Raw genomic sequence first — 27,828 nt, 5'->3', positions numbered from 1 at the left:
TAAATCCATTGACAAATATACTGACAAATGATCTCTGGCAGTCGAACTCTGACACCAATGGTCATATGTTAACCTATGCTGACTGGTCAGTATGTAGGAAGTGCTTCATGTCAAGGGAAAGAGTAAAAGGGCATACCTCACCTGAGTGGGTATAGAGCAGGGCTGGGCGATAAAACGATATCAATTTGTTTCACAATAAATTTTTCCACGATGATGATGATAAGCTTGGGCTATAGAATTCAATAAACCTTTGTTTCCATTTCCCACCGCCAACGGAAGCAATCTGATAATCAGGCTGCATGCCAAATTGCATGCTGCAGTGGCCCTGAAAGCCCATCGCACTGCAGAAGCAAAATGTGCTGCGAATACACGAAGAAAATTCATCAAAATGACAACGTGTGTGCTACATTTCGGAAATGCTCTGCACATTCAGAAATGCTACAAATCCAATCATGACACAATGGAAGTGTTTCTGGACTAAATCTTCTAGGCAGGGACTCTGTAGGTTTTAGCCATAAACAACAGTTGTGTTATACAGTTTCTCATTACGTAGAACGGGACTGAATTAATAAAGCTCTTTAAATGTATATAGCTACGTAGGTAATTATGCCTGAAAATGTGTATGCCTTAGTTTTCGTCTAAATACATAGAGAGCTACACTTAAAGATCTTTACTTGTGTATTTAAGCCTTAGTTTTCGTCTAAACAGCTAGTTATCTATCTAGCTATATTTAAAGAGCTTTACTAATTGAATCCAGTTCTGCTGAATTCAGATTGTGAGCATTCTAGTTTTGTCCTAACTAGACAAGTAGACATAATTAGGGAATATTTGGCAAAAACTGTACTCAAAAGGAAATAAAGTTAGGTTATCTGTAAGATGTATAAGATGTAAGGTTGACAGTAATGACAAGGAACAAATTAATACTGCGATAATACTGTGGTCCCGTGGTCAGAGGTGTAGCAAGTATGTTAATTACAGAGAATTACAAAAATATTTAAAGATGTAAAATATTTTCATAATTCTTAGCATGAAAGACATTCGATCCCCAAGAATACTATAGTAACAACCAATCTTTGGTACATTACATTTTATTAAAAACATTAAAACACCCACAAATCAGTGTGTCTTTGTTTGGATATAGATAATGCTATATCCAAACAAATTGATAATAATGGATAATTAAAGCTTACACCTTATTTATGTATAGAAACAACGGAAATCTAGAATATCATCTGTATCGGATTCTGCTGAGTAGTCGGAATTCGGAACAGCGCTGTTCACTGTAATGAGAGACTGTATGTAAGGGGATTTGTGATCCACTGTCCGTGACGCTCAATCAGAGCACTCTGACATTTTGTTCATTCACTTATCCGTGCCCCTCAGTTACAACATTTCGTTCTACCTCTTCTTATTAAACTTCTTATTGAACTGTTAGCACACTGCAGAACAATTTTATAATGAACAAATTTATAATGCTGTTTATGAACCCTGGTAGCTATAATCTATGTCTGAAGACGATATCAAAAATTTTACGCTGTATAACAACTCTTGTGAATAACAATCTAGATGTGTTGACTTTTCGGTTTAAATAAAAAGGATATAGTGATTTGATTTATATCATGATATATATCGATATCAACTGATATGAAAAAAATATTGTGATAAGATTTTTTCCCATATCGCGCAGCCCTAGTATAGAGCATATGTGTGTGCCATATTTTGTCAATTGTGAATTTTCCACCACAACGAAATTTGTCCTCTGCTTTTAACCCATCTGTGCAGTTAGAACACACACACACACTAGTGATTACTAGGGGGCTGTAGATCACACGTGCCCAGAGCGGTGGGCAGCCCTAGCCCGGCGCCCGGGGAGCAGTTGGGGTTAGGTACCTTGCTCAAGGGCACTTCAGTCATGGTCTGGGAATCAAACCCACGACCCTCCGGTCACAAGACTAGTTCCCTACCACCAGGCCATGACTGCCCCATATACTATTTCAGGTCATGCTGCATTCTCAGGACTTGTTAATCCACCTAGCATGATTATGCCACTTAGGGCGTACTCACACTAGGCACGTTTTGCTCGTTCCGTGCTGGGGCCCGGTTATCCCCCCTCCCCACTCCCCCTCTGGCCTGCACACACACTGCCTTTATCAAGCCGGCCCGAGCACGCTTACGTCATTACAACGCCACTTTATTTGGAAAAAAATAAAGTGGCGCGCTCACACAAAACTATGGAGTTCCCAATTCTCTTTTTATTGTATTTTTGGAGTCGTTTTGGGAGTGCAGAAACACGGTGCAAGCACAGATTTATCAATCATTTGTCATTTGCCCCATGACTGTTTAACGTGAGCATCGCATCACTGACGTCATGTTTGAGTTCCGGCAAAATGAACCAATCACACGAGGCACCAAGTGGGCCCAGGCCCAGATCACAGACCCTAGTGTGAGTACGCCCTTAAAGTACATACATCCTACCTCCTGCCACTTAAGTATTTGGGGGCTTGTCATTTGGGGCACAGGGCAGGAAAAGAGTAAAGCAGAAGGAAATGGGTGGAGTGATACTTTAGAAAGGCATATAGAAGTGGTCACATGCATGTATGGAAGGATATTAGAAGGGCAAAAGGAAGTTGTCTATGGATTTAGGGCTCAGGAGCAGACATGGCTCAGAGACAGGAAAAAAACATCTTCAAATAATGATAAAAGGAATGACAGAGGTATGAGATGGAATGTGGTATGAGAGTCTTGAGGGCAACAGAAGAAAGGGATATTTGTTGTGGAGTGAAGGGGGGGGTCGTTTTCCAGTAGAATGAAGGAAGACAGCCCTAGGAGAGTGGAACAAATGATGAATATAAGACGGAATGTGTCCTGTAGGACTACATGAGGCATAGAGGAGTAGTTTTCAGTGGGCACGAGTTGTGCAGTGGAAACGGCGGAACGTTGTGGATGTTAGAGCAAAAAGAGATGAGATAGAGGTGGTCAGGGACTGATGAGACAGAGGAAGCGAAAGACGACCATTCAAATAGGGGTGGGGGAGACGTGCTACTAAGACAAAGTAGTGGAGAGGTGGAGAGAGGGATGTGGTCTGAGGGCTGGCGAGGAATGAAGGAGTGGGAGAGGGTGAGGAAATGTCCTTGAGGAAGGAGAGAGCTGGGGCTGGAAATGATGACACACTACAGGGAGGATGGAGTGATTATTAGAGGTTCCTCCTAAAATGAGTACACCCCAGACACCTTTCAGGCCACTTAATTACTGCTTAATTGATTAACAAGGGTAGCCTCATTAAAGACTTCAGAATAGTTTCATCATGCACCACTATCATGAGAGAAGGGATCATGGCATATATATATATATATATATATATATATATATATATATATATATATATATATATATATATATATATATATATATGTGTATGTATGAGTGTGTGTGTGTGTGTGTGTGTGTGTGTGTGTGTGTGTGAGTGTGTTTGTGCGTGCCCCACAAGTTTACATGCAGAGCACATAAATGTGTGCCAACCTCACACTTTCCCTAGTGGTTGTAATTGAAACACACCATGATATAATTGGCAACAGAGACACATGATTAGTGTGTGTGTGTGTGTGTGTGTGTGTGTGTGTGTGTGTGTGGCAGCAGTCGGTTGAGACCTACTCATACCGTGGGCAATACAAGGTCATTACCATCATAATTACCAATATCATTATGTTTAGAATTAGCAGTAATAGTGGGACTGCTGAAAAAAATCACTGTAATCTCAGCTGTAATGGGAGCATCAGTGTGGCAGTGCTGGGGCAGCTTCTGATAGGCAGAGAGAGCGGAATGCACTTGTGAATTAGGGACGAGAGGCATGGAGATAAAATATTCAGCTGAGCTATCTCAAGGATATTTTTGAAGTCGTAATCATGAATGGGTGATTCAAAATGAATTTTAAACAATTTTGAAAAGTGCGCTATTCTTTTGAATATTTGTAGCTACTTTAAATTGTACATTAAATGTCACATTAGCTTTACTAAACAACATTTGTTTATTGCAGAATTCAATTTACATATATGCACATATACAGTAGTTTAGTATAATAATAAAATGATTTAGAGAATTAGACAATTTAGTGGGCTAGGATTAGTGAGCATCAGAGCCACCATCCAGGATGAAACAACCAAGATCCAGAAGTACGCCAGGAAGATGGGTCCAAGTGACGAAGTGCTTAGTGAGAACCTCAGACAGCAGAAACCCGAGGAGGATAGGAACGAGGAGCAGGAACCATCAAGGGAGCTAAAACCCCTACACAGTGTGTACCAGTGAAACAGTGAAAGTGGCTGATATGGAAAAATCCTACCACTGGCTAAAAAAGGCTGGATTGAAAGACATCACGAAGCAGTATAGGAACAAGCACTGAATGCAAGATCTAGAGTGGCTGGGATCTACCACACCAGGCAGGACCCCAAATTCAGGCTGGGAAAAAAAGCCCCTGAGACAATCTTGCACAGAACGGGATGCAAGATGTTAGCAGGCAGAGCATATACGTGGAATGCCATAATGAAGTGGCTGGCATAACATATAGAAACAACTGTGCTGAGTATGGGCTGGAAGTCCCAAGGTCAAAGTGGAATACACCCCCAAAGGAGGAGGAGAATGATCAAGCTGAATGATCACGTGGGACTTTGGAGACACAACAACAAAATGGTAATGGCTAACCAACCGGACATCATACTGATTGACAAACAGCAGAAGAGGGCCGTAGTGATCGATGTGGCATTCCCATGTGATAGCAGCTTCAGGAACAAGGAACACAAAGAGCTGGAGAAATACTAAGGGCTGAGAGAAGAGCTGGGAAATGTGGAAGGTGTAGACCAAAGCGGTTCCCATGATAATCCGAGCACTAGGGGCTGGGAGAGATCTCTGTCCAGAAGTTAGTGTGTAAATATATTATATATATATATATATATATATATATATATATATATATATATATATATATACACACACACACACAGCTCAAAAAAATAAAGGGAACACTTAAACAACACAATATAACTCCAAGTCAACCACACTTCTGTGAAACCAACCTGTTCAGTTAGGAAGCAACACTGATTGTGAATCAACTTCACCTGCTGTTGTGCAAATGGAATAGACAACAGGTAGAAATGAGAGGCAATTAGCAAGACCCCCCTATAAAGGAGTGGTTCTGCAGGTGGGGACCACAGACCACTTCTCAGTACCTATGCTTTCTGGCTGATGTTTTGGTCACTTTTGAATGTTGGTGGTCCTTTCACACTCATGGTAGCATGAGACGGCCTCTACAACCCACACAAGTGGCTCAGGTAGTGTAGCTCATCCAGGATGGCACATCAATGCGTGCTGTGGCAAGAAGGTTTGCTGTGTCTGTCAGCGTAGTGTCCAGAGGCTGGAGGCGCTACCAGGAGACCGGGCAGTACACCAGGAGACGTGGGGGAGGCCGTAGGAGGGCAACAACCCAGCAGCAGGACCGCTACCTCCGCCTTTGTGCAAGAAGGAACAGGAGGAGCACTGCCACAGCCCTGCAAAATGACCTCCAGCAGGCCACAAATGTGCATGTGTCTGCACAAACGGCTAGAAACCGACTCCATGAGGATGGTATTAGGGCCCGACGTCCACAGATGGGGGTTGTACTCACAGCCCAACACCATGCAGGATGCTTGGCATTTGCCAGAGAACACCAGGATTGGCAAATTTGCCACTGTCTGGAGATGCCGTGGAGAGCGATCTGCTGCCTGCAACATCCTTCAGCATGACCGGTTTGGCAGTGGGTCAGTAATGGTGTGGGGTGGCATTTCTTTGGAGGGCCGCACAGCCCTCCATGTGCTCACCAGACGTAGCCTGACTGCCATTAGGTACCGAGATGAGATCCTCAGACCCCTTGTGAGACCATATGCTGGTGTGGTTGGCCCTGGGTTCCTCCTAATGCAGGACAATGTTAGACCTCATGTGGCTGGAGTGTGTCAGCAGTTCCTGCAAGATGAAGGCATTGAAGCTATGGACTGGCCCGCCCGTTCCCCAGACCTGAATCCGATTGAGCACATTTGGGACATCATGTCTCGCTCCATCCACCAACGTCACGTTGCACCACAGACTGTCCAGGAGTTGGCGGATGCTTTAGTCCAGGTCTGGGAGGAGATCCCTCAGGAGACCATCCGTCACCTCATCAGGAGCATGCCCAGGCGTTGTAGGAAGTTCATAGAGGCACATGGAGGCCACACACGATACTGAGCCTCATTTTGACTTGTTTTAAGGACATTACATCAAAGTTGGATCAGCCTGTAGTGTGTTTTTCCACTTTAATTTTGTGTGTGGCTCCAAATCCAGGACTCCATTGGTTAATAAATTTGATTTCCATTGATGATTTATGTGTGATTTTGTTGTCAGCACATTCAACTTTGTACAGAACAAAGTATTCAATGAGAATATTTCATTCATTCAGATCTAGGATGTGTTATTTGAGTGTTCCCTTTATTTTTTGAGCAGTATATATATATATATATATATATATATACAGTGGGGAAAATAAGTATTTAGTCAGTCACCAATTGTGCAAGTTCTCCCACTTAAAAAGATGAGAGAGGCCTGTAATTGACATCATAGGTAGACCTCAACTATGAGAGACAAAATGTGAAAAAAAATTGAGAAAATCATTTTGTCTGACTTGTAAAGAATTTATTTGCAAATAATGGTGGAAAATAAGTATTTGGTCACCTACAAACAAGCAAGATTTCTGGCTGTCACAGACCTGTAACTTCTTTTTTAAGAGGCTCCTCTTTCCCCCACTCATTACCTGTATTAATGGCACCTGTTTGAAGTCGTTAACAGTATAAAAGACACCTGCCCACAACCTCAAACAGTCACACTCCAAACTCCACTATGGTGAAGGCGAAAGAGCTGTCGGAGGACACCAGAAACCGAATTGTAGACCTGCACCAGGCTGGGAAGACTGAATCTGCAATAGGCAAGCAGCTTGGTGTGAAGAAATCTACTGTGGGAGCAATAACCAGAAAATGGAAGACCTACAAGACCACTACTAATCTCCCTCGATCTGGGGCTCCACGCAAGATCTCAGCCCGTGGGGTCAAAATGATCACAAGAACGGTGAGGAAAAATCCCAGAACCACAAGGGGGGATCTAGTGAATATCACTATCACATCTGACATCACTATCACATCCGACACTGCAGCAACATTTATAAACTTACTGCCGGAGCTACCGAACACTATGCCACTGCAGCCCAATGAATTGGAACAGACAACACAACAGTTTTATTCCACACTCAGCAATACCTTAGACAGTGTAGCTCCAATTAAAACAAAATTAATTAGGGAGAAAAAGCTTGCACCATGGTATGACGAACACACTCGTCTTCTAAAACAGGCAGCTCGAGCAGCGGAGCGAAAATGGAAATCCACCTCACTAGAAGTGTTTAGAATCACATGGAAAGACGCCATAGTCAAATATAAACATGCCCTAATAAAAGCTAAAGCCGCATACTATTCGACACTAATAGAAAACAACAAGAATAACCCTAGATTTCTCTTCGCGACGGTATCTAAACTAACAAGAAATATCAACGACACTAGTTCTAACACAGCACTTACACACACTAGCGATGAATTTTTAAACTTTTTCAATAATAAAATAGATAATATCCGAATACAGAGTCATAATACATCGCAGCCTAACCTCCAATCCAACCCCAGTAGTTTAGTTATTAGTAACTATGCATCCAAAAATATTACTGAGCTAAATATCTTCGATCCTATATCGCAAAAAGAGCTCACAACACTGATTAATTCGTCTAAGCCTACATCATGTATATTTGACCCAGTTCCAACCCGTCTATTTAAAGACCTACTCCCAGCCATTGCAGGGCCCTTACTTAATATGATTAACTCCTCCCTTAACCTAGGTTACATGCCCAAACAATTAAAATGTGCCGTAATTAGACCCTTGACTAAAAAACAGAATCTCAATCCGCAGATTCTAGCTAACTATAGACCCATTTCTAATCTCCCATTTATCTCTAAAATTTTAGAAAAAGCAGTTTCCAATCAGTTAAACCACTATCTCCAATCAAATAGTATCCATGAAAAGTTCCAATCAGGATTTAGACCAAACCACAGCACTGAAACAGCTTTACTCAGGGTAGTGAATGATGTACTAATATCGGCCGATAATGGGCTTGTCTCGTTCCTTATACTGTTAGATCTTAGTGCAGCTTTTGATACTGTAGATCACAACATTTTGCTGGATAGACTAGAAAACACGGTAGGTATTAAAGGAGTCGCACTCTCCTGGTTTAGATCATATTTAACTGACTGCTTCCAATGTGTAAGTGTTAATAATAAAACCTCTAAATCTGTGCAGGTTAAATATGGTGTCCCACAAGGGACAGTCCTAGGACCACTTCTATTCACACTGTACATGTTACCCTTAGGCGAGATTATGCATAAGCATGACATCAGTTTCCATTCCTACGCAGACGACACTCAGCTATATTTATCGGCAAAACCCGATGATTTAGGCGCAAACAGTAAGATTGAGAAATGTGTAGAAGAGATAAAACATTGGATGGCGTGTAACTTTCTAGCACTAAATCCCGATAAAACAGAATTAATAATAGTTCTAGGGCTGCGAGAGACAAGATACATAATGTAGCATTGAATCTACATTCTTTTACTATAACCCCCAGCGCAGAGGTAAAGAACTTGGGCGTCACAATAGACCCAGATCTCTTGTTCGATACACATATTAATAATATAACTAGGGTAGCGTTCTTTCACTTGCACAACATTGCCAAAATTAGAAACATATTAAATATTAGTGATGCAGAAAAACTAATCCATGCATTCATATCCTCTCGTTTAGATTATTGCAACAGTCTCCTAGCTGGATGCTCTGGTAAATCGATAAACAAACTCCAGCTGGTTCAGAACGCAGCAGCACGAGTTTTAACAAAAACTAAAAACTTTGATCACATTAGTCCCGTACTATCGTCATTACACTGGCTGCCAATTAGATTCCGTATTGACTATAAAATACTTTTATTAAAACGCTGCATGGCTTAGCTCCAGACTATCTTAGTGAATTTATTGAACAATATAACCCAGCGCGTTCACTTCGCTCGCAGGACGCAGGGTTATTAACTGTTCCTAGGATCAAAAAGATCACAGCAGGTGGAAGAGCCTTTTCTTTTAAAGCTCCACAATTGTGGAATAATCTTCCTGCCTCTATTTGGGACTCAGACACAGTCTCAATGTTTAAAACTCGATTAAAGACTCATCTGTTTAGTTTGGCCTTTGATTAATCTGTTACATAGTTACTACATCTCGTATCTTTTCTCCGAGGTTCACCTGGAGAGTAACATTGCAGTCGGAGCCTACAATACCAGCATCGCTGCTCCGACATGGAATGAAAGCCTGGCGTTCATCAACAGACATTTACAGTGACAATATCAAAACCCAGAACTTTCATTTTTACCTTTACTTAGTCTGATTGTGTGATTTGTGTGTGACTTGTGTATTTGTCTGTATTTTGTGTAATTTGTGTGTTAACGGGCCGCCCAATGGAGGATGGGTTCCCTTTTGAGTCTTGGTTCTCCCGAGGTTTCTTCCTAATCCCCACCATCATAGGGAGTTTTTCCTCGCCACTGTCGCCTTTGGCTTGCTCATTAGGGTTCTGGACCCATAGTATTGTTAACCTTTTAAATCCTGTAAAGCGCTTTGTGACAACATGTGTTGTGAAAAGCACTATACAAATAAACTTTGATTTGATTGATTAGTGAATGACCTGCAGAAAGCTGGGACCAACGTTACAAAGGCTACCTTCAGCAACACACTACGATGCCAGGGACTCAGATCTTGCAGTACCAGACGTGTCCCCCTGCTTAAGCCAGTCCATATCCAGGCACGTCTGAAGTTTGCTAGAGAGCATTTGGATGTTGCAGAAGAGTATTGGGAGAATGTCATATGGTCAGATAAAACCAAAGTAGAACAATTTGGTAAAAACACAACTCGTCGTGTTTGGAGGACAGTGAATGCTGAGTTGCATCCAAAGAACACCATACCAACTGTTAAGCATGGGGGTGGTAACATCATGCTTTGGGGCTGTTTCTCTGCAAAGGGACCAGGATGACTGGTCCGTGTACATGAAAGAATGAATGGGGCTATGTATTGTGAGATTTTGGGTGCAAACCTCCTTCCATCAGCAAGGGCAATGAAGATAAAACGTGGCTGGGTCTTTCAGCATGACAATGATCCCAAGCACACTGCCAGGGCAACAAAGGAGTGGCTTCGTAAGAAACATTTCAAAGTCCTGGAGTGGCCTAGCCAGTCTCTCGATCTCAACCCCATCGAAAACCTTTGGAGGGAGTTAAAAGTTCGTGTTGCCCGCCGACAGCCCCAAAACATCACTGCTCTAGAGGAGATCTGCATGGAGGAATGGGCCAACATACCAGCAATAGTGTGTGCCAACCAATGATGTCAGTAACGTACTCCAATCTTACCACTTTTTTCGGTAACGAGTAATATAACGCGCTACTATTTCCAGTCCAGTAATCAGATTAAAGTTACTTATCCAAGTAACTGTGCGTTACTATTTTTATTTTCCCTAGTAAAAAATATATATATATTTGCTTTCTTCTTGGCTCAGTTCTACTTTTGCGTCTGACCGTAGCGCTCAACTCCGCACGCTGCACGCGACCCTGTGAGAATGTGAGCACGTAATTTTTTTGCAGTGTCCTACTGTAACGATATGTGGTAGTATAAAGAAACACCCCTCAAAAACAGAGGAAGGAACATTTACCTGATGAATTTTAATGTTGCTTTGTGTTCCACGTTTGAAATGTGCTGGAATTTTGACTAACGTTGCCTACTTTAAAAATGCTTAATTGTAATGGTATTTCGTTTCACAACAAATAGCTGTCCGACTGAACAGTTTGCTTGTATTACATTTACAAATAAATTTACAAATAATACCACGCAGCTACACAAACGTAATGTCAGGAGATACTGTAGCGACTACTACTCCTCACAGCGCATTCCCTAACGGACACATGGCCACTCAAGGAGTCTTAGCCCTTTAAGTGACACTGGGGGGGCGGGGCCTGAGCGTGCCAGGGATTAAGCAGTTTCTGCCTCGGTTACCGAACCTGTTTCAATACATTGTTACTGTTAAAAATGCACTTCCAATAAGGTGAGTATTGGAAAAATTAATTTTGCTGCTGAATGTAACTACTAAAGTAACTTGTAATCTAACGTAGTTACTTTTAAAATCAAGTAATCAGTAACATAACTAAGTTACTTTTAAAAGGAGTAATCAGTAATCGGATTACTTTTTCAATGTAACTAAGCCATCACTGGTCCAACCTTGTGAAGACTTACAGAAAACTTTTGACCTCTGTCATTGCCAACAGAGGATGTACAACAAAGTATTGAGATGAACTTTTGTTATTGACCAAATACTTATTTTCCACCATTATTTGCAAATAAATTCTTAAAGTCAGACAAAATGATTTTCTCTTCACAAAATGATTTTTTTTTTCACATTTTGTCTCTCATAGTTGAGGTCTACCTATGATGTCAATTACCGGCCTCTCTCATCTTTTTACTTTTTAAGTGGGAGAACTTGCACAATTGGTGACTGACTAAATACTTATTTTCCCCACTGTATATATATATATATATATATATATATATATATATATATATATATATATATATATATATATATATATTCATTCCATGGTGCACGAGTTTTATTTATTTCATATTTCCACTAATTTTTTTAGTTTGTTAATTTCCCTGTAATTAATTAATCGAAATTAACGCGTTAAAGTCCCACCACTAATATATATATTATATTATACACACACGCACACTCACCGGCCACTTTATTAGGTACACCTGAACGTGGCATGGTTGTTGATTGTTGGTGCCAGATGGACTCTTCTGAGTATTTGAGAAACTGCTACTACTACTGTAGGGAAAATCTACTGCGATTTTCACACACAACCATCTCTAGGGTTTACAGAGAATGGTCCAAAAAAGAGAAAATATCCAGTGAGTGGCAGTTTTGTGGGCACAAATGCCTTGTTGATGCCAGAGGTCAGAGGAGAATGGCCAGACTGGTTTGAGTTGATAGAACGACAACAGTTCTATCAACTGGTCTATTATTTCTAATAATAATTATTATTATAAATAATTTCATGTTAAAATGTCATTTTATGTGTGTGTGTGTGTGTGTGTGTGTATACATCTCTTACCCTGTTAATGAGCTCCCCCACCATGCCTGTCCAGGATCCATTTGGCTCTGGCGCTCCATACAGTCCGTCATCGACCAGCTTAATCTTAAATGAAAACTTTAACATTTCTGCCAGCTCCCGCAACATGTCCACACAAAATCCCTCATACTGCTCATTTCCCTCAAAGTCATGGTAGTTTTCTTTTCTCATCACATACGGGTTCTCCTGCGAAGAGACAGAACACTTGTGTCAGCTCTGTAATGTAGTGCTGTACATATGTGTATGTACCATAAACTCAAATCCAACAACTATTTGGGTCACTGGTAGGCAATAAAAATACATTAAAGTTGCTGCTGAACGTTGATTGCTTCATTTTAGCACAAGCAGCTTTCAGACTGAAATTTCACTGCACAGAACGTCTAGATGGACTTAGAGGGTAATGGGGGGCAACTAGAGAATAGCCACTTTATTGCTCCTCTGTAGGTTCGCTAAAGAGATCCTATGCAGATCCATTAAAACCATTAAGTTCAGTAGGGAATTCATCTTCTCCATTACATAAGACTCAGGCATTACAAATGATTAGGAGATTATAAGGCTTTTGGCTTTGAGCACATGTAGCCCTGAGACTCCTCTGGCCTTAATACAGAATGTCTTAATTCTGGAAAACCTATTAACAGTAATGGACTGTCAACTTTGAGTTAAACCTATAATAATAGTAAAAAAAAAGTTAAACAGTAAAGCCTTTACAATTATTGTGATGAATCAGCATGGAACTCAAAATGTCACATCTGTACCATTATAACCCACCGTTTCAAGATTTTGTCAATGTGGTGGCATATCTGCAGTTCTCTTACCAATATGGTGGTCACAGTAAGTGTCTTGTTGGCCAGAGTCTGTGACGTGTTGATGTCTAAAGAAGTGGAGTTCATTGACAGTGTGTTGTTGGAGTACCAGATACCAATCTGCAGCCACAGAGGTGGAGGGAGGTGTGGAGCAGGGATATGGAGAAACAGGTGATGGGGGTGGAGGAGGGATGTGGAGAAACACAGAGTTGGAGTGGGTGTGGAGGAAGGGCATGAAAAAAGGAAAGAGGGAGAGTTTTGTATTGCTCATATGGTCTTACAACATGGAGCCAGAAGCTAGCTTTTCTGATTTGCTACTGCGAAACATATGCATGCAAGCAAATGCAGTTAATTTTATAATCCAGACCAAATGAAACACACCTCATGAATAATTCATGCCTCATTTAAAATGTGTTAAACCAAGTGTGTGAAGAAAGGAGGACATTGAGAGAGTGAGTGCCATAAACGTTTGGATGACAAAAGTAATTATTCCAACTGTCACATTTAGCACTACCCATAATGCCACCTCACAGTGACCTCCTATGAGATGATGTGCATGTCGGTGTGACCTCTTTGTGCCCTCCGCGGAACTTCTCCAGAATGTGGAGGGTGTAGTTCGTCCTCTGGCCTTTACTGTTAAACTCCACACGCCCTGTCAAGCCATCATACTCCACCTTAAAAAATGGTTATAAACAAAAAAGTGAGACATTTATATATATATTAGGAGTGTGACGATACACTCAGCTCACGAGACGAGACACGATATTGGGTTCATGAGAACGAGATGAGACTAGACGAGATGAGATTTTAAGAAAACTAAAATGACAAATTATATGACAACAGACTTTTATTTAACTGAGTTGCACATTTTGAAATTATTTATTATAACTCTTAACATACATGATGTAAGCATGAACTTTTAATAAACAACTTCTTCTACAAATTGAAATTAAAATTACATTTTATAAAAGTTAAAATAAAATAAATTAAATATTTCTCCTTTTTTCAAGTGCAAACAATATTATGTGCAAAACAAAAAGTTCTTCTCTGTCAATGCCTGTCAATGCAGAGAGCAAATAGTGCAAACAGAGCCTGACCAAGTATGTCACTGACAATTTGCTGCAACTACACAGCCATGTTCTTTTTTAAGAATATTAGCATGTCCACATTCTTTGGCAGCAGTTGGGATCTTTACGCACTGACTGTCTCCTGCTGTTGAAAAGATGCGCTCACTTGGAACAGAGGTAGCAGGGATAGAAAGGCACGCTTTGGCAAGTTGAGACAGCAAAGGATATCGGGAGCAGTGTTCTTGCCACTACTTTGGGATCACTGTATGGGTAAAATACGTGCGTGACTGGATGGTGTACTTAGGTGTGAAGGAGTCACTGAATCCTTGATTTTCCACCACAGAAAATGGCCTCATATCTGCTGCGATGAAAACACCTATGTCTTTGATATTGCTGTGGCTCTGGCGCTTGACTGTGGAAGTTGAGGTCCGAATGTGTTTGTCAGCGTTGTCTGGCTTGTTGGTGTTTTCTTCACAGGTGCAGTTGTTGATTTGAGTACTGAGCTGTGGTGGTGCTGTAAATGTCTCTGCATTGTGCTCGTATTAGCCGCGGTGTACGGCATTATCTTCATACAATGTTTGCATATGGTTTTTATGATTTTTATCACGACAGGAAATATTGCTGAGTTACATCTTGCGAGATCTCATGACATGAGACAAGAGATCTCGTCACACCCCTTAAGAGGTAATCAACATTCTGCAGTCAATCACTACTGACATCCAAACTTCATGTGGCCTTCATATTAGCTCAAGAACAGTGCACAGAGAGCTTCTTGGAAAGGGTTTACATGGTCAAACAGCTGCACCCAAGCCACACATCACCAAGTGCAATGCAAAATGTCGGATGCACGCTGCCACTGGACTCTAGACCAGTGGATGTGCGTTCTCTGGAGTGACGAGTCGTGCTTCTCCATCTGGTAATCTGATGGATGAGTGTCGGTTTGGCGGTTGCCAGGAGAACGGTACTTGTCTGACTGTATTATGCCAAATGTAAATGTATGTGCAACAGAGTATAAATTTGTCACAAAATGCACTTAATAGCGAGGGTAGAAAGTTGCGACAACACTCCCCCAGAGGCCAGAGGCAGGCAGAGAAAGACCAGGGAATCCTGCCCACCTGCGGCCCCTCCAGGAGCAGTGGAGTACCAGGGCAGCACTTCCCAGTAACCCCGCATGCCCATCCCAGCGGCTGGGAGAGGGAGACCCTGGACGGCAACCCCCCCCCAACCATGGAGCATTGGTCCAGGGGAACCAGAGGAAACAGTGCCGCCCCCCAGGATGCCTGCCTCCATTGCAGGCTACACACACATTCACCCACACCCATATACACTCTTATACACATACATACACCCACATATATACATACACACTTACCCCAATATATATACACACCCATATATATATATATATATATATTAGGGGTGGGCATAGATTAATTTTTTTAATCTAGATTAATCTCACTGAAATCTTGAAATTAATCTAGATTAATCTATATTAAAATGGATCATATGCGTGCTACCCAAGTAATGACTAAAAGTCAGTTTTTGAGATAGGGTTTCTTAATACAGGCGGTGCATTAGACCAGGGGTTCATCTCCTGTTTCCAAAATGCATCAATGACTGCTTGAGAAAGCTGTTCTACTTTGATACTTGAAGAAAAAAAAACATGCTCAATAAAATGTAGGCTACTCGTGTTCAACGGTTTATTCTGTTCAACATGAATTTGTAAGCCTAAATACTGTACATTAAAAGGGGTTGATAACATGTTTATTCAGCTAAACATGATATTTGAAATGTAAGCCAACATTTAGTACATTTAACCTCACGGACGTAATTTGGGGGGGGGGGGCACTTTTTCGAAAGCCGGTTTTGGTCCTCTGCAGTTTTAACGGTTAAAAATAAATATTTAAATAGCGACAAATCTAGCGCTAGGACCATGCAGAAAACGACCGCTCCGAGCTCTGCTCCGGTAACACTTTCCATAAAGCAAACCTGGCGACTTCGTGACTGCAATGCATCCATGTAAACACACCTACGATTTGTAATTCACAGGTTTGAAAACTCGTTCTCTTCCCTACTGTGCAATTTGGTTAGGAATACAGCCGAGCTAAACTATCAAGTTGAAAGTCATCATAGTTTGCTTACCCATTTTGACCCAGTTCCCAACCGAACTTTAAGAATAGATTAACGGCGATAATTTTTATATCGCCCGATAAGAGTATCAAATTAACGAACGCCGTTAACGGCCCACCACTAATATATATATATATATATATATATATATATATATATACCACCCAACACGTACACATTCACCCACCTATACAAAAAGAGACAAGGACAAAGCCACACACTCATCCACATCCACACACCCTCCGAGGCGGGGGCAAATGGATGGCCCACCCAGGATCTGCAGCAGCCACAGGACGCCACCAGTCCAGCCCCGCACTAGCGACCCATCCCTGCCCCAGTAGGGAGCAGGAAATGGGTGAGGGATGACTTTACCACCCCTCCACCCCCAGTGAAGTGTTGAGTGCAGGTGTTGGTGTATATGAATGTAGGGTAGTGTGTGATACTATGGTGCAGTTAAAATTGAGGGGAAAGGTGTTCGGACAAATGTGGGCAAAGCCCCGGGCCACTGGTCTATGGTGTTCATAGACACCATCCCCTCAAAAGCCCTCAATGTCTAAAGTGCAATAAAAACTGAGGGACAGACAGTGGTGAGGAGACGAGTGAGGCCATGTCAGTAGGCCCATCTCATCGACCTGACATGCCTGTCCCCCAGGATCCTAAATGTATGAGTACTGTGTGTGTGTGTGTGTGTGTGTGTGTGTGTGTGTGTGTGTGTGTGTGTGTGTGTGTGTGTGTGTGTGTGTGTTTGGGTGGCGGAGTGATGTGTGCGTTTGTTTGAGTGGGGGAGTGATGTGTGTGTTTGTGTGTATGGAGGGGTGGAGAGGGGGTGCGTAGGTCCAGAAGAAATAATCCTCTGTAAGAGGACAGCAAGCTTACTAACTGGCTCATTAGGCACTGCGTTTCACTGCCCCCTCCCCCCCACTTGAGGCAGGAAGAGGTCGACCCGGGGAGACCAAGGAGACACCCCAAGTCTCCACCACCCCCAAGCCCAGACCTCCACCACCCCCACCGCAGAGAGTACCCTGTTCAGCAATACCAATCATACAACATTAGACGTCCACATTTACCCAAACGCATATACATCCATACATATTCCATACATACACCCTCAAACACATATACACCCATACACCTTCATCCCCTGTATGAACCCACACTCATATATGCACCCACTAATACACCTAAACATATATGTACACCTAGACACATTCACTCTATGGGATGTCACTTAAGCTCAACAAGGAAGGTGAGCGAATACTTGGCGTGAGTGTGTGTAATATATATATGCACACACACACACACACACACACACACACACACACACACACACACACACACACACACACACACACACACACACATCCATGCACTCACCGGCCACTTTATTAGGTTCACCTTGCTAGTACCGGGTTGGACCCCCTTTTGCTTTCAGAACTGCCTTAATCCTTCATGGCATAGATTCAACAAGGAACTGGAAACATTTCTCAGAGAGTCTGGTCCATATTGACATGATAGCATCACAAAGTTGCTGCAGATTTGTCGACTGCACATCTCCACCACATCCCAAAGAAGACCCAGGACATGTTCTGGGTCTTCCCCGGGGTCTCCTCCCAGTTGGACGTGCCCGGAGTGCCTCCCCAGGGACGTGCCCAGGTGGCATCTGGACCAGATGCCTGAACCACCTCAACTGGCTCCTCTCTACATGGAGGAGCAGCGACTTTACTCTGAGCCTCTCCTGGATGACCACACTCCGTACCTTATCTCTAAGAAAGAGCCCAAACTAATTTCAGCCGCTTGTATTTGTGATCTCATTCTTTCGGTCACTACCCAGAGCTTGTGACCATTGGTAAGAGTCGGAACATAGATTGACCACTAAATCAAGAGCTTTACCTTTTGGCTCAGCTCCCTCTTCACCACCACGGTCTGGTAGTGATTGGCTGATTCAACATTTGTGTTAATGAGCAGTTGGACAGGTGTACCTAATAAAGTGGCAGGTGTATGAAATAATGAAGTAATTGGTATATGTGTATGGGGAGTAATAACAATCAATGTATATGTAGGGGGAGTAAAGACATAATCAGTGTATATGTATGGGGAGTAATGAAGTAATCAGTATATATGTATGGGGAGAAATGACATAATCAGTGTATATGTATGGGGAGTAATGACAATCAGTATATATGTATGAGAAGTAATAACTTAATCAGTGTATATGTTATAGGTCCATAAAAAGCAGAAACCCAAATAACTTCAGAGGTGCAGGAACACTGTCAACACAGCTCAACACTTTACCAGCAAATCGAAAAAGAACACGATGGAGGCCCAACCTCTGCACCAACACTTAGAAAAGGCCACATTAACATACCATAAAAACATGTGGACCAGCCTGCATAGGTCTTGGTACAAACACATTCAAATATTTAAACCACAGCAGGAAACAGAAAGCATGGAGGAAAAATACCACACACACTTTCACTGCTTTCCTTATGAGAACCGTATGGATAAAATGTTCCAGCCTGTATGTCATCCTGTAACTGGTTGTCATGGTGTCATCCTGTAACTGGTTCACTAATCTTTAATAGCAATGTGACTAAGATGAAGCTACAAACAATGACATGATCAGATGTTTTAGGAGCTCAGGTACTCATTTGTCTGTTCATAAGATGAATTGGGCCGTGCTTTACACTGGCAGCTGAGGAGCTCTTAAGGGGAGAAGCAGTGCACTGTCAGGTCATGTTCTAATGTTCACTTAGTCTAGTCAGAAACCCCTCCACATAAACGAGATGATGGCGAAATGATGTAACGCCTTGGCAAAACATGCCAGGCATTTGCAAGTTGGAGTGGATGAAACCAGTAGGGACCATCAGCACTCGTTTCTCTAGCAGCTGTGACACTTTGCCCAGAAAAGATGCCTATATGGCCTTTTGCCTCATTCTCAACCTGTCATGGTCCTGCTGGAGTATTTAGACTTTGCTATCCAGGTAGTTTTTGCAAAGTGCCTCATTATGCTGAAAAAACTCTGTAACAGGTGATCATGTGATACCACAGTAAAGCTGGATTAGTTTGGTCTAAATATTTTTTTATTTGGTACATAATATTCTTTTCTTGTTAATTACTGTTGTATTCAAATAAGACAGCCTGCCTGATTTGCTAGGAGACTTTTTAACGAATGCCAAGGAGAACATTCATTACAAAACCTTGCTTAGAGTTTTCAAACTACAGAGTGTTATTTGTGCTAAAACGTTGGGATGGAGGAATAAATGAAACAAAGAGATAACAAACAGTCTGTTTGCTTTTGGTAAGACCAAAAAGACGTAGAAGTGTTCTTGTACCCCTCGGGAATTTTGCTTCACTTTACTGGAATTAGCCTTGCCATTTGGGGAAGACGGAGCATGTCTTAACTACAAATCAGTCACTTTCCTCTACTGCATAATTAACCTTGTGTTCTGTGTGTCAGTCCCTTTTTCTGCATTCACACTGAGCAAGTTATATTCATTCTACAAAGTTCTGCTTTGAAATTTCACTCAAACCAGATAACCTTGTAGAATTTGAACTGCCACCTACGCTATAGACTCATTTTAGAAAACAAATAGTTACTACTTTGATATTGTGATTAAAAGTTATATTCCTCCGCCCCCTTTTAAAATATGGACTCACACAAACTCCACAGGCATGGATTACTAGGATGTAGGTATTCTGAATTCCACAATGAGATCTGGTCTAAATCTTCGATACAATTATGGACCAAAAACTGTAGAAAACTGAATATCCTCCTACATCCATTTATATTCAGGCTTGCATACAAGCAAAGACTCTTCATGTGCTAAAAATAAGGGGAAATACAGTGATGCTGGTGAACATGTGCTTTACTAGTCAGAGAAAGAAATGGAGGTAGAGGTGTATAATGCGAGAGGGTGAAGAAGGAGAGAGGTATAGTCTGCACTCTTTGATGGGTCATTGTGGCATGGCAAATGGGTGACGGAGTGGAGCTCTGGGCTCCAGACACATTAGGGTGAGGGAGGAAGGAGTGAGAGAGGAGGAGAGAAAAGGCGAGATGAGGAAAAATGCTCGTGAACGCAGGTGAACCAATGCGACAAGCGACAGTGACAAACGTAGAACGGCAGAGGAGAGATGGAGTGATGGAGTGCAAAGACAGAAAGGAACAAACTGCAAAACAGATGGGTAGGGACAGAGACTGGCAGACTTGGATAAAATAGTGACTAGAAGAAGCAAGCGTGATGCTGACTAGCAACCAGAGGAGAGAATGGAACTACATCAGAATCTTTACTGCATTATACAACTTCTATCAAAGCTCTTCTACAGGTAAGAGGAAAAGGGGATACAATAAGTTAATATAAGTTAATATAAATAAAAATCACCACAGCAATAATTCTAATGAAGAATTATAATAAATAATTGTTTCAGCACAATCACATATATGCTAAAACCTAATACACATTAATAGACAAAACCTTCAGCAACTGAATGCTGACAACACAAGTTCAACACAAACAGACAAAAGCAGACATGTTATCTACACCAGTAGTACCAGTTACCAGAGACACCACCAGGGAGGGGAAACCGTCACCCCTCCACCCCCCACCCACCCAAGAACTCAGCAGCCAGAAAATGGCTGCCGCTGGTGTAGCCATGGCGACACGCACCATGCGCAGGTAGTTCATGAGGCTGGTGCCGTGTTGCCAGATGAGCGCGGAGGTGCAGCTGAGCGGCTTCACCCCGATCTCCTGGCTGCGGTTAAGCTCGCGCACCGCCCCGACTACCACGTGCACCGCGTCGAACATCAGAGCTGATGACAGCTGGCAGGAGACAAGGGAAGAGGGACAAAAGTGGAAGAAAAGGGGGGGGGGGAGACAGAGAGCCTGGTGAGTGAAGAGAAACTAAAGAGAACTCTTGAGAATAGTCTGCTGTAGCTGAGCAAACACTGTAACAGGTGCCACTGTGGAAAGTCATTTAGTCTTCCATGGACGTTCCATGATGATTTGATGTGATCAAGCTTGCAGCAAAGTCACTCATTTATTCCTCAGTTAAAACACTGTGGCTATTGAGGCATGGGAATTTGACTCGGAGAGGTAAATGAGACTGGATTCTGCCTAAAAATACAAAGAATAACTTTAACAAGAGTTCACTATACTGATACAGTTCTGAAGCAGATGCCAGAGGAGCTCTGTCACCATGGAAATATTCCCAGTACAGTTCTAAAAATAAATATTCCAGTATCAGCAATTAACCCATATGCCAGCCATTTCTATTTACCAGGCTTAACTGCAGGACACAGTGGTTGAGTATACTGTGCTCATTCTAATTCTGCAGGCTCACATGGCCAAAAGGAAGCACACACTGAGGCCCAGACAGAAATAAGAATTGATTGAGAGGAGAGGACATAAACTGAGGTGGAGAAGCCAGGAAGGGGGTGAGGGTGAGAGAGAGAGATTGTGAGAGAAAAGACTTTAGTGACTGAAAATAACTCTTCATGCCTATAAGGGTCTGGAGCAGTCACTCTTCTAGACTGCCTTATAGAACAATTCATATATATCAACCCAGCTGACATATCATATATTCATATATATCAACCCAGCTGAGTTTCTGTGGTTTTTCAAGCATCAATACGTTCCTGGTATAATATCTCCAACGCATAATTTTGGGTGGGTTTTGTTACTTCCAGATGTTTCTTTACTTAAAATCATATGATAATTATAAACTGATCATGAAGCTAGCAAAACATCATGATCACTTTAGAAGTTATTCATGGTGCTTAACTTGAGAATGTGGTCATCTCATGCTTAACATGGAATTTGGTGCAAAATAAGATCCCTTAAATTCCACTATGCGGCAATGTGGGCACAAAACTGTGTGCGTGTGTGTGTGTATGCATGTATGTGTATGTGTAATGTATGTGTGTGTGTGTGTGTGTGTGTGCATACGTGTCTGTGTGTGTGCGTGCATGCGTGCGTGTTTGTGTACTGTGTGTGTGTGTGTGTGTGTGTTTGTATGTATATTGTATGGGTGTGTATGTGTGTGTGCGCGTAGATGTGTGTGTGTGTGTGTGTGGGGGGGGGGGGGGGGGGTGTATGTGTATGCATATGTGTGTGTATGTGCGTATGTGTGTGTGTGTATACATGGATGAGGCTCACAGCTGGACCCGGGTAAGGACTCAGGTCGCATCCTTCCCTCCAAGACAAGTTGAGACTCCTGATGAACTCCAGGTAGAAGGGATGACTATTGTTCAACATGGAGAAGCCCACGATATTGGATTGGTCATCCACCACATCATCCAGCTTCAGAAGAGGAAAGTCCTTCCAGACCCCAGGAGGTCCAGAGACAGAGAGACAGGTACCGAGAGGAAAAGAAGGAACAGGAAAGGACATTTACTTGCAAGCTTTACTGCATTTTTTAGAAGACAAGGATCCGAAAGTTTCCGCCAACATGTCAAGTGCAAATGAAACCAGAGTCAGTGGTAGCACCAGAAAATTGAATAGGAATTCCCCTCAATTCTTATATGACTTCACCAGACAGTTCGACTGGGACTTGTTGAGTTTACAAAGCAATTTTGTTAACTATTAGTTTAATTAACACTTCTTATGCCAACTTATGTCTAATGTTGCATTTCTAAAATATTGTATCCCCTAGGAATTTTCTTTATGCCAACACAACGTCAAACCATTTTGACGGCGTGGGAAGAAACGCTGTCATACTGGAGCTTTGTATGTGTTCAGAGCCTTCTGAGCTTGGTAGAGGTGAACTCTAAGCACTGATCTTGGGCTGGATGCCTGAGCCCAGGCTTAAATGTCACTCATCACATAAAAATAACAAAAGCCTGGTCATAAATCAGCAAAGTGCGACTTCCACTGCTCACAGAAATCCTCCAAGAACCAAGGGCTGCCTCCAAGGGCCTTACAATCATCACCCAATTCGCCTTGCTGCAGCTGTTGTAAAACCACTCAGCTCCCTACTGAACAATATATGACCTCAAAATTTCTGCTATGAATTTAAGCAGCAGGAAGTCACCTCAAACAAGGGCATATCCCACTATGGCTGTGATGATGATGAACAGCACAGAGGCATTGTGCATTTCTGATGAGTAGACTGGACAAAGCCCAACTCCAGCTCCCACAGGAACAGTGGAAAATATGGTTGGTGTGTCATTGGTTGAAGGAGGAAAGTGGGCGGGGTGTCTTACCATTGTGGTGAGGATGTACTTGTAGAAGGCTGATGTCATACCTAGCTCTGAAGCCTACAGATAGATAGCGATAGAGAGAGAGAGAGAGAGAGAGAGAGAGAGAGAGAGAGAAAGACAAAGAAAGTCACCAACAGACGTCATCAGTGGTACCTACAGCATACATGTGTTTTCAAAACACACTGGCATTATACAACATGAGTTATTACCTGGATGACAAAACTGGCCTATAGCTGATGATGTTTTCCCACTTTCCCAGGCATTTTGTTTATTTATTAGCTCTTGACCTAGTGCTAGGAGTTTTTTTGCTTGGCTGATGGCAATAACGCACACACTTTACTTGGGTACATGAGTCTTGTGTAATAGTTTCTGGAAAAGGTTCGTGTCACCAAGGTTTTGTGTCAACACGATCTGAAATGCATTATGACAGGTCTGAAAGGGTCGTTTCTTTTCTAATACCACAGCATTGCCATTCCAGCCATTTTTTGTCATTTGATATTTGCATGATAAAGATGACATGATAAGGGCAAATGACTAAGCTGATTCCCAAGGATACTGTTCAGCCAAATCAATAATGTTGAAAGCTAAAATTCTGATTAATTGAATCACTAAATAGGCAGAATTCAATTTGCTGGATGAATTTCATACATGAATTTCTGAAAAGCAACAGCAGAAATAAATTCAAGCATGCATCAGCAATGGATGTGCGTGTGTCTGTATGTGCATATGTGTGTGTGTGTTCAGCATCTTAATATCAGCAAAGTGATAGATGCCATGTAGTTGATGCACCAGCATGCTTGTAATATACCTTCTTGAGTATAAGTATAGATACTGAAGCATTGGCATCGATGATAATTGTTGCTACTTTATCATCGCGGATTTCCTTTAGTAAGGGGGGTGGGGTCCAAGCTGTCATCAAGCATCCTCACTGACAGTGTTTCCCGGGAAATGAGGAAACGCCGCACCAGCTCCTCCAATCGAAGCAGGCCTGTGGGCGGAGGAAGTCACGGTCATTGCAATAATAAATTCTAACTGTGGTGCCATTTTAGGCCTCGTTCAATAATGTAGGCACATTTCTCCTACTTTTTATGTTCAGCATATGTCCCTGTGACCTTCTGTGAAACCCTTATATTCAGTGATGGACCTTCTGGGCATTCGAATCCCATTACTGATATTAGTCTGAAGTTGTACAGTGGATTCATAAAGTATTCAGACCCCTTTAGTATGTGACTGTTTAAAACTGCGATATCTGAAATTGGAGCACTCCAACCCCTTTGAGATACATGATCTTTGCAGCCTCCTTGGAGAGCCCCCCGATCCCGGATTGGATCGCTAAATTCTTGACGTTTGGCTATCGTTAGCACACGCCCCAAACATGACGCAGACATACGGGTTTCTCTTCCAGGGGAGAATTTAGCCAGCACTCTCCAGGGAACTCCTTGAACCAGCTGAATTCCTTGTGGCTCATAGTGTTCAACAAGCAAGAGTCCTCCATCATCAAGTCTGCTGCCACCTTGTCTCCTTCCTTCCTTTCCTCTTTCCATTCTTTCCTCCTTCCTTCCACTTGCTTCTTGCTTGCATCAGACTGAAGCCCTCAGGCTCGCCTGCAAAACCACCAATGGACCAGTGCCAGCAAGACCACCAATGGACCAGTGCCTTCAAAACCATCAACAGACCAGTGCCCACATTCCTTAGTCAAACCTGCTCTTGTGTACAGTCACACACAAGCACTCACCTGTTCCTCTGACAGGACTCAATATATTCCTAAGCTTTCCTAAGATTATCTGGACCAGTGTCTGCTAAATGCAGCAAATGTAAGTATAAAACCTCTGGCCATATTATTAATGAAAGAAGCAGCTGGAGATGAAGTGGATATGAGCACAGATAATGCCATCTATTAAAAAAAAACATTTATGCAAAATAAGAATAAAAATAATAAGCTATAAAAGAATTAAGCTATAAAAACATAAATAATCAACATCTCAACAGGTGTTACATTTTTAACACCTTTAAGATTAAATAATTGTTTAAATTCTTTTTATTTAAGTATTTTTTTTAATGTTAGCTAATATTCGTATACTGGCAGAGTAATTATAATTACATACTTCACAAATGTAAAAAAAAAAGGTTTCTAAACTGTGGACAAAATGTTTTAAATCTGAGACATGTCTCAAACTCAATGATTGTAAATGTTAGAGATAAAGTATATTAAAAGGAATGCTTAGGTCTTCAATCTAAGGATGATCTCATTCATGTCATTATTTTCAGTGATGCTCTTCTAAAAAAACATGAAGAATATATGCAAAAAGGGTGCTAAACATCTAAATGTTTTATTGTGATTTTAAAGGTAGGTTTTTCATGCAGAACCTTTACAATCTTCATAAATGGTGAATTGCTATAAGTTATAACTTGTTCTCAACCATACTCCTGTAAATTAAAGTCAGTGACTATTGAATGAAGCGACTTTGAGGAGTGATAAAGGTAATTCTGTATGTGCATAAATTTGTGAGCTAAGCCACCAAAAAATCCATATGGTGACTTTATTGAATTTGGACTACAGTCAACAAAGGAACACCTTGAATGGCACTACTACTGTAGACCTCTGAGAAGGAATGCCCCATTTCCTGCATCTTTACTGCCACTCACAGACATGTATACATACACAAGAACATGCATGCACACACACATACGCACACATGCAATGCAGAAGCACCTGTACACAGAAGCATATGCACACGGACACATGCAACATTAATAAAGAAGCATGCCCAAGCTGTTTTACATGCAGTAACAGATCAGCACACAATGCACAAATGATTCCAGATAACAGCATACACACACACACACACACACACACACACACACACACACACACACACACACACACACACACACAAGGGTTCACACACACATACACACACACACACACACGCACAAAAAGCAGAGGCAAGCTCTTGTACACAAAAGCATAGGCACATGGACACCCACACAACATTAAAAAAGCATGCGCAAGCTTTTTTACATGCAGTAGCATAAGCATACATAGGCACCTACTGAAACAGTTCCAGAAAGTGGCATACACACACACAGACACACACACACAAACCTGACTAATTGAGTGGAAAGCAATGGGATCAATAGAGAAATGTCTATGGAGCAGTAGACAATAACGCTCAGAATATTATCGTGGCAAGCACCTGACCCCTGGGTTAGTCCTGACCATTGCAACGAAGACCAATCTCATCCCATAAGCAATAAAAGAGCACTCACGGCAGCTCATGCACAGACAGGAACTGCGTACCTAATTTTACTGAGACACGCTACTTTAATGTATTGTACACTGTTGTCTTCGCTAATGTTTTACATAAAGGAAGATTAACAACTTTAACTCCAACCTACAATATTACATAGACATTCCAAAATATTTTGAGGAAAATGACCAATATTTGTTACTTTATATGCACTGAACCAGCTTACTCTGAGGTCACTGCATAATACACATTACTCCATACACATTAAGTATATTAAGCTTCACAATAATATAGAAATAAATAAAAAAGGTTCCACTAGCCTCCAGGATCCAATTCCTGTATTTTTAAATACATGTTTTCTGACAGCCTCATTTTGACTTGCCTGAACAGACATGCTTCCAAATGCAGTTAAAATCAAGAAGAGTAGTGTGTGACCTCAGACTAAGCCACTGGTAACACCACTGAATCAGTTTTAAGTGCTGCATTTGACATACTACATCCCTTCAACATACTTTTTAACTGAATGACTTCAAAACCTACTTTACCTTGAACCGATCTTGCATTTATCTAATTGCATAACACTACCTAGGAGCCAACTTCTCTGAAATGTATGACATATGACATGCTGTTTTTCAGGGAACTATCCATGGTCTGTTTTTATTCTCTCTGTACTTCCACTTGGTAATATATCTCAACATGGAATCATGTTTCATGAGGCACAGTGTTATCATAGAAGATAATGATAACCCAGTAGGTTCACATTCTTTCTCTCAAACACTGTAAATTGGCAGCTTCCTAACACTAATGGAAAATCAACACCATTCCTAACACCATCCTGGAAAATTATATAACCAAGGAACCTGACAACCAAGGAATTTTTTGACTGTGATTTGAAATCACACATTGAGGGTGTCAAAAAGGCCGCTTCATTTACAGTTTTTTACGTCTGCTAACATCCTTTTGTCCAATCTGTAGTCACATTTTCAAAACTCTAAACACAGTAAACACAACATCAGTGGGCAATACAATTAGTACAATTCATGTTGTTTTTGCAGAAAATGCAGTCATTTAACATGTT

The 27,828-nt window shown here is 41.7% G+C and overlaps 1 protein-coding gene across 1 annotated transcript in view; it reads right to left on the bottom strand.

Annotated features, from left to right (window-relative positions):
* LOC143517275 (glutamate receptor ionotropic, kainate 5) overlaps positions 1–27,828 on the bottom strand; it is a 105,742-nt gene that overhangs the window by 22,087 nt on the left and 55,827 nt on the right. Inside the window, 8 exon segments of the mRNA XM_077009598.1 lie at positions 12,287–12,490; positions 13,120–13,227; positions 13,677–13,781; positions 20,969–21,121; positions 22,457–22,618; positions 23,503–23,556; positions 24,308–24,394; positions 24,396–24,487. Coding sequence (XP_076865713.1) covers positions 12,287–12,490; positions 13,120–13,227; positions 13,677–13,781; positions 20,969–21,121; positions 22,457–22,618; positions 23,503–23,556; positions 24,308–24,394; positions 24,396–24,487 — 965 coding nt within the window.

Source organism: Brachyhypopomus gauderio, chromosome 6, assembly GCF_052324685.1.
Source record: "Brachyhypopomus gauderio isolate BG-103 chromosome 6, BGAUD_0.2, whole genome shotgun sequence".
Lineage (NCBI taxonomy): Eukaryota > Metazoa > Chordata > Actinopteri > Gymnotiformes > Hypopomidae > Brachyhypopomus > Brachyhypopomus gauderio.
Note: the sequence above shows the minus strand (reverse complement) of the source record. Positions and strands in the feature narration are given on the sequence as shown.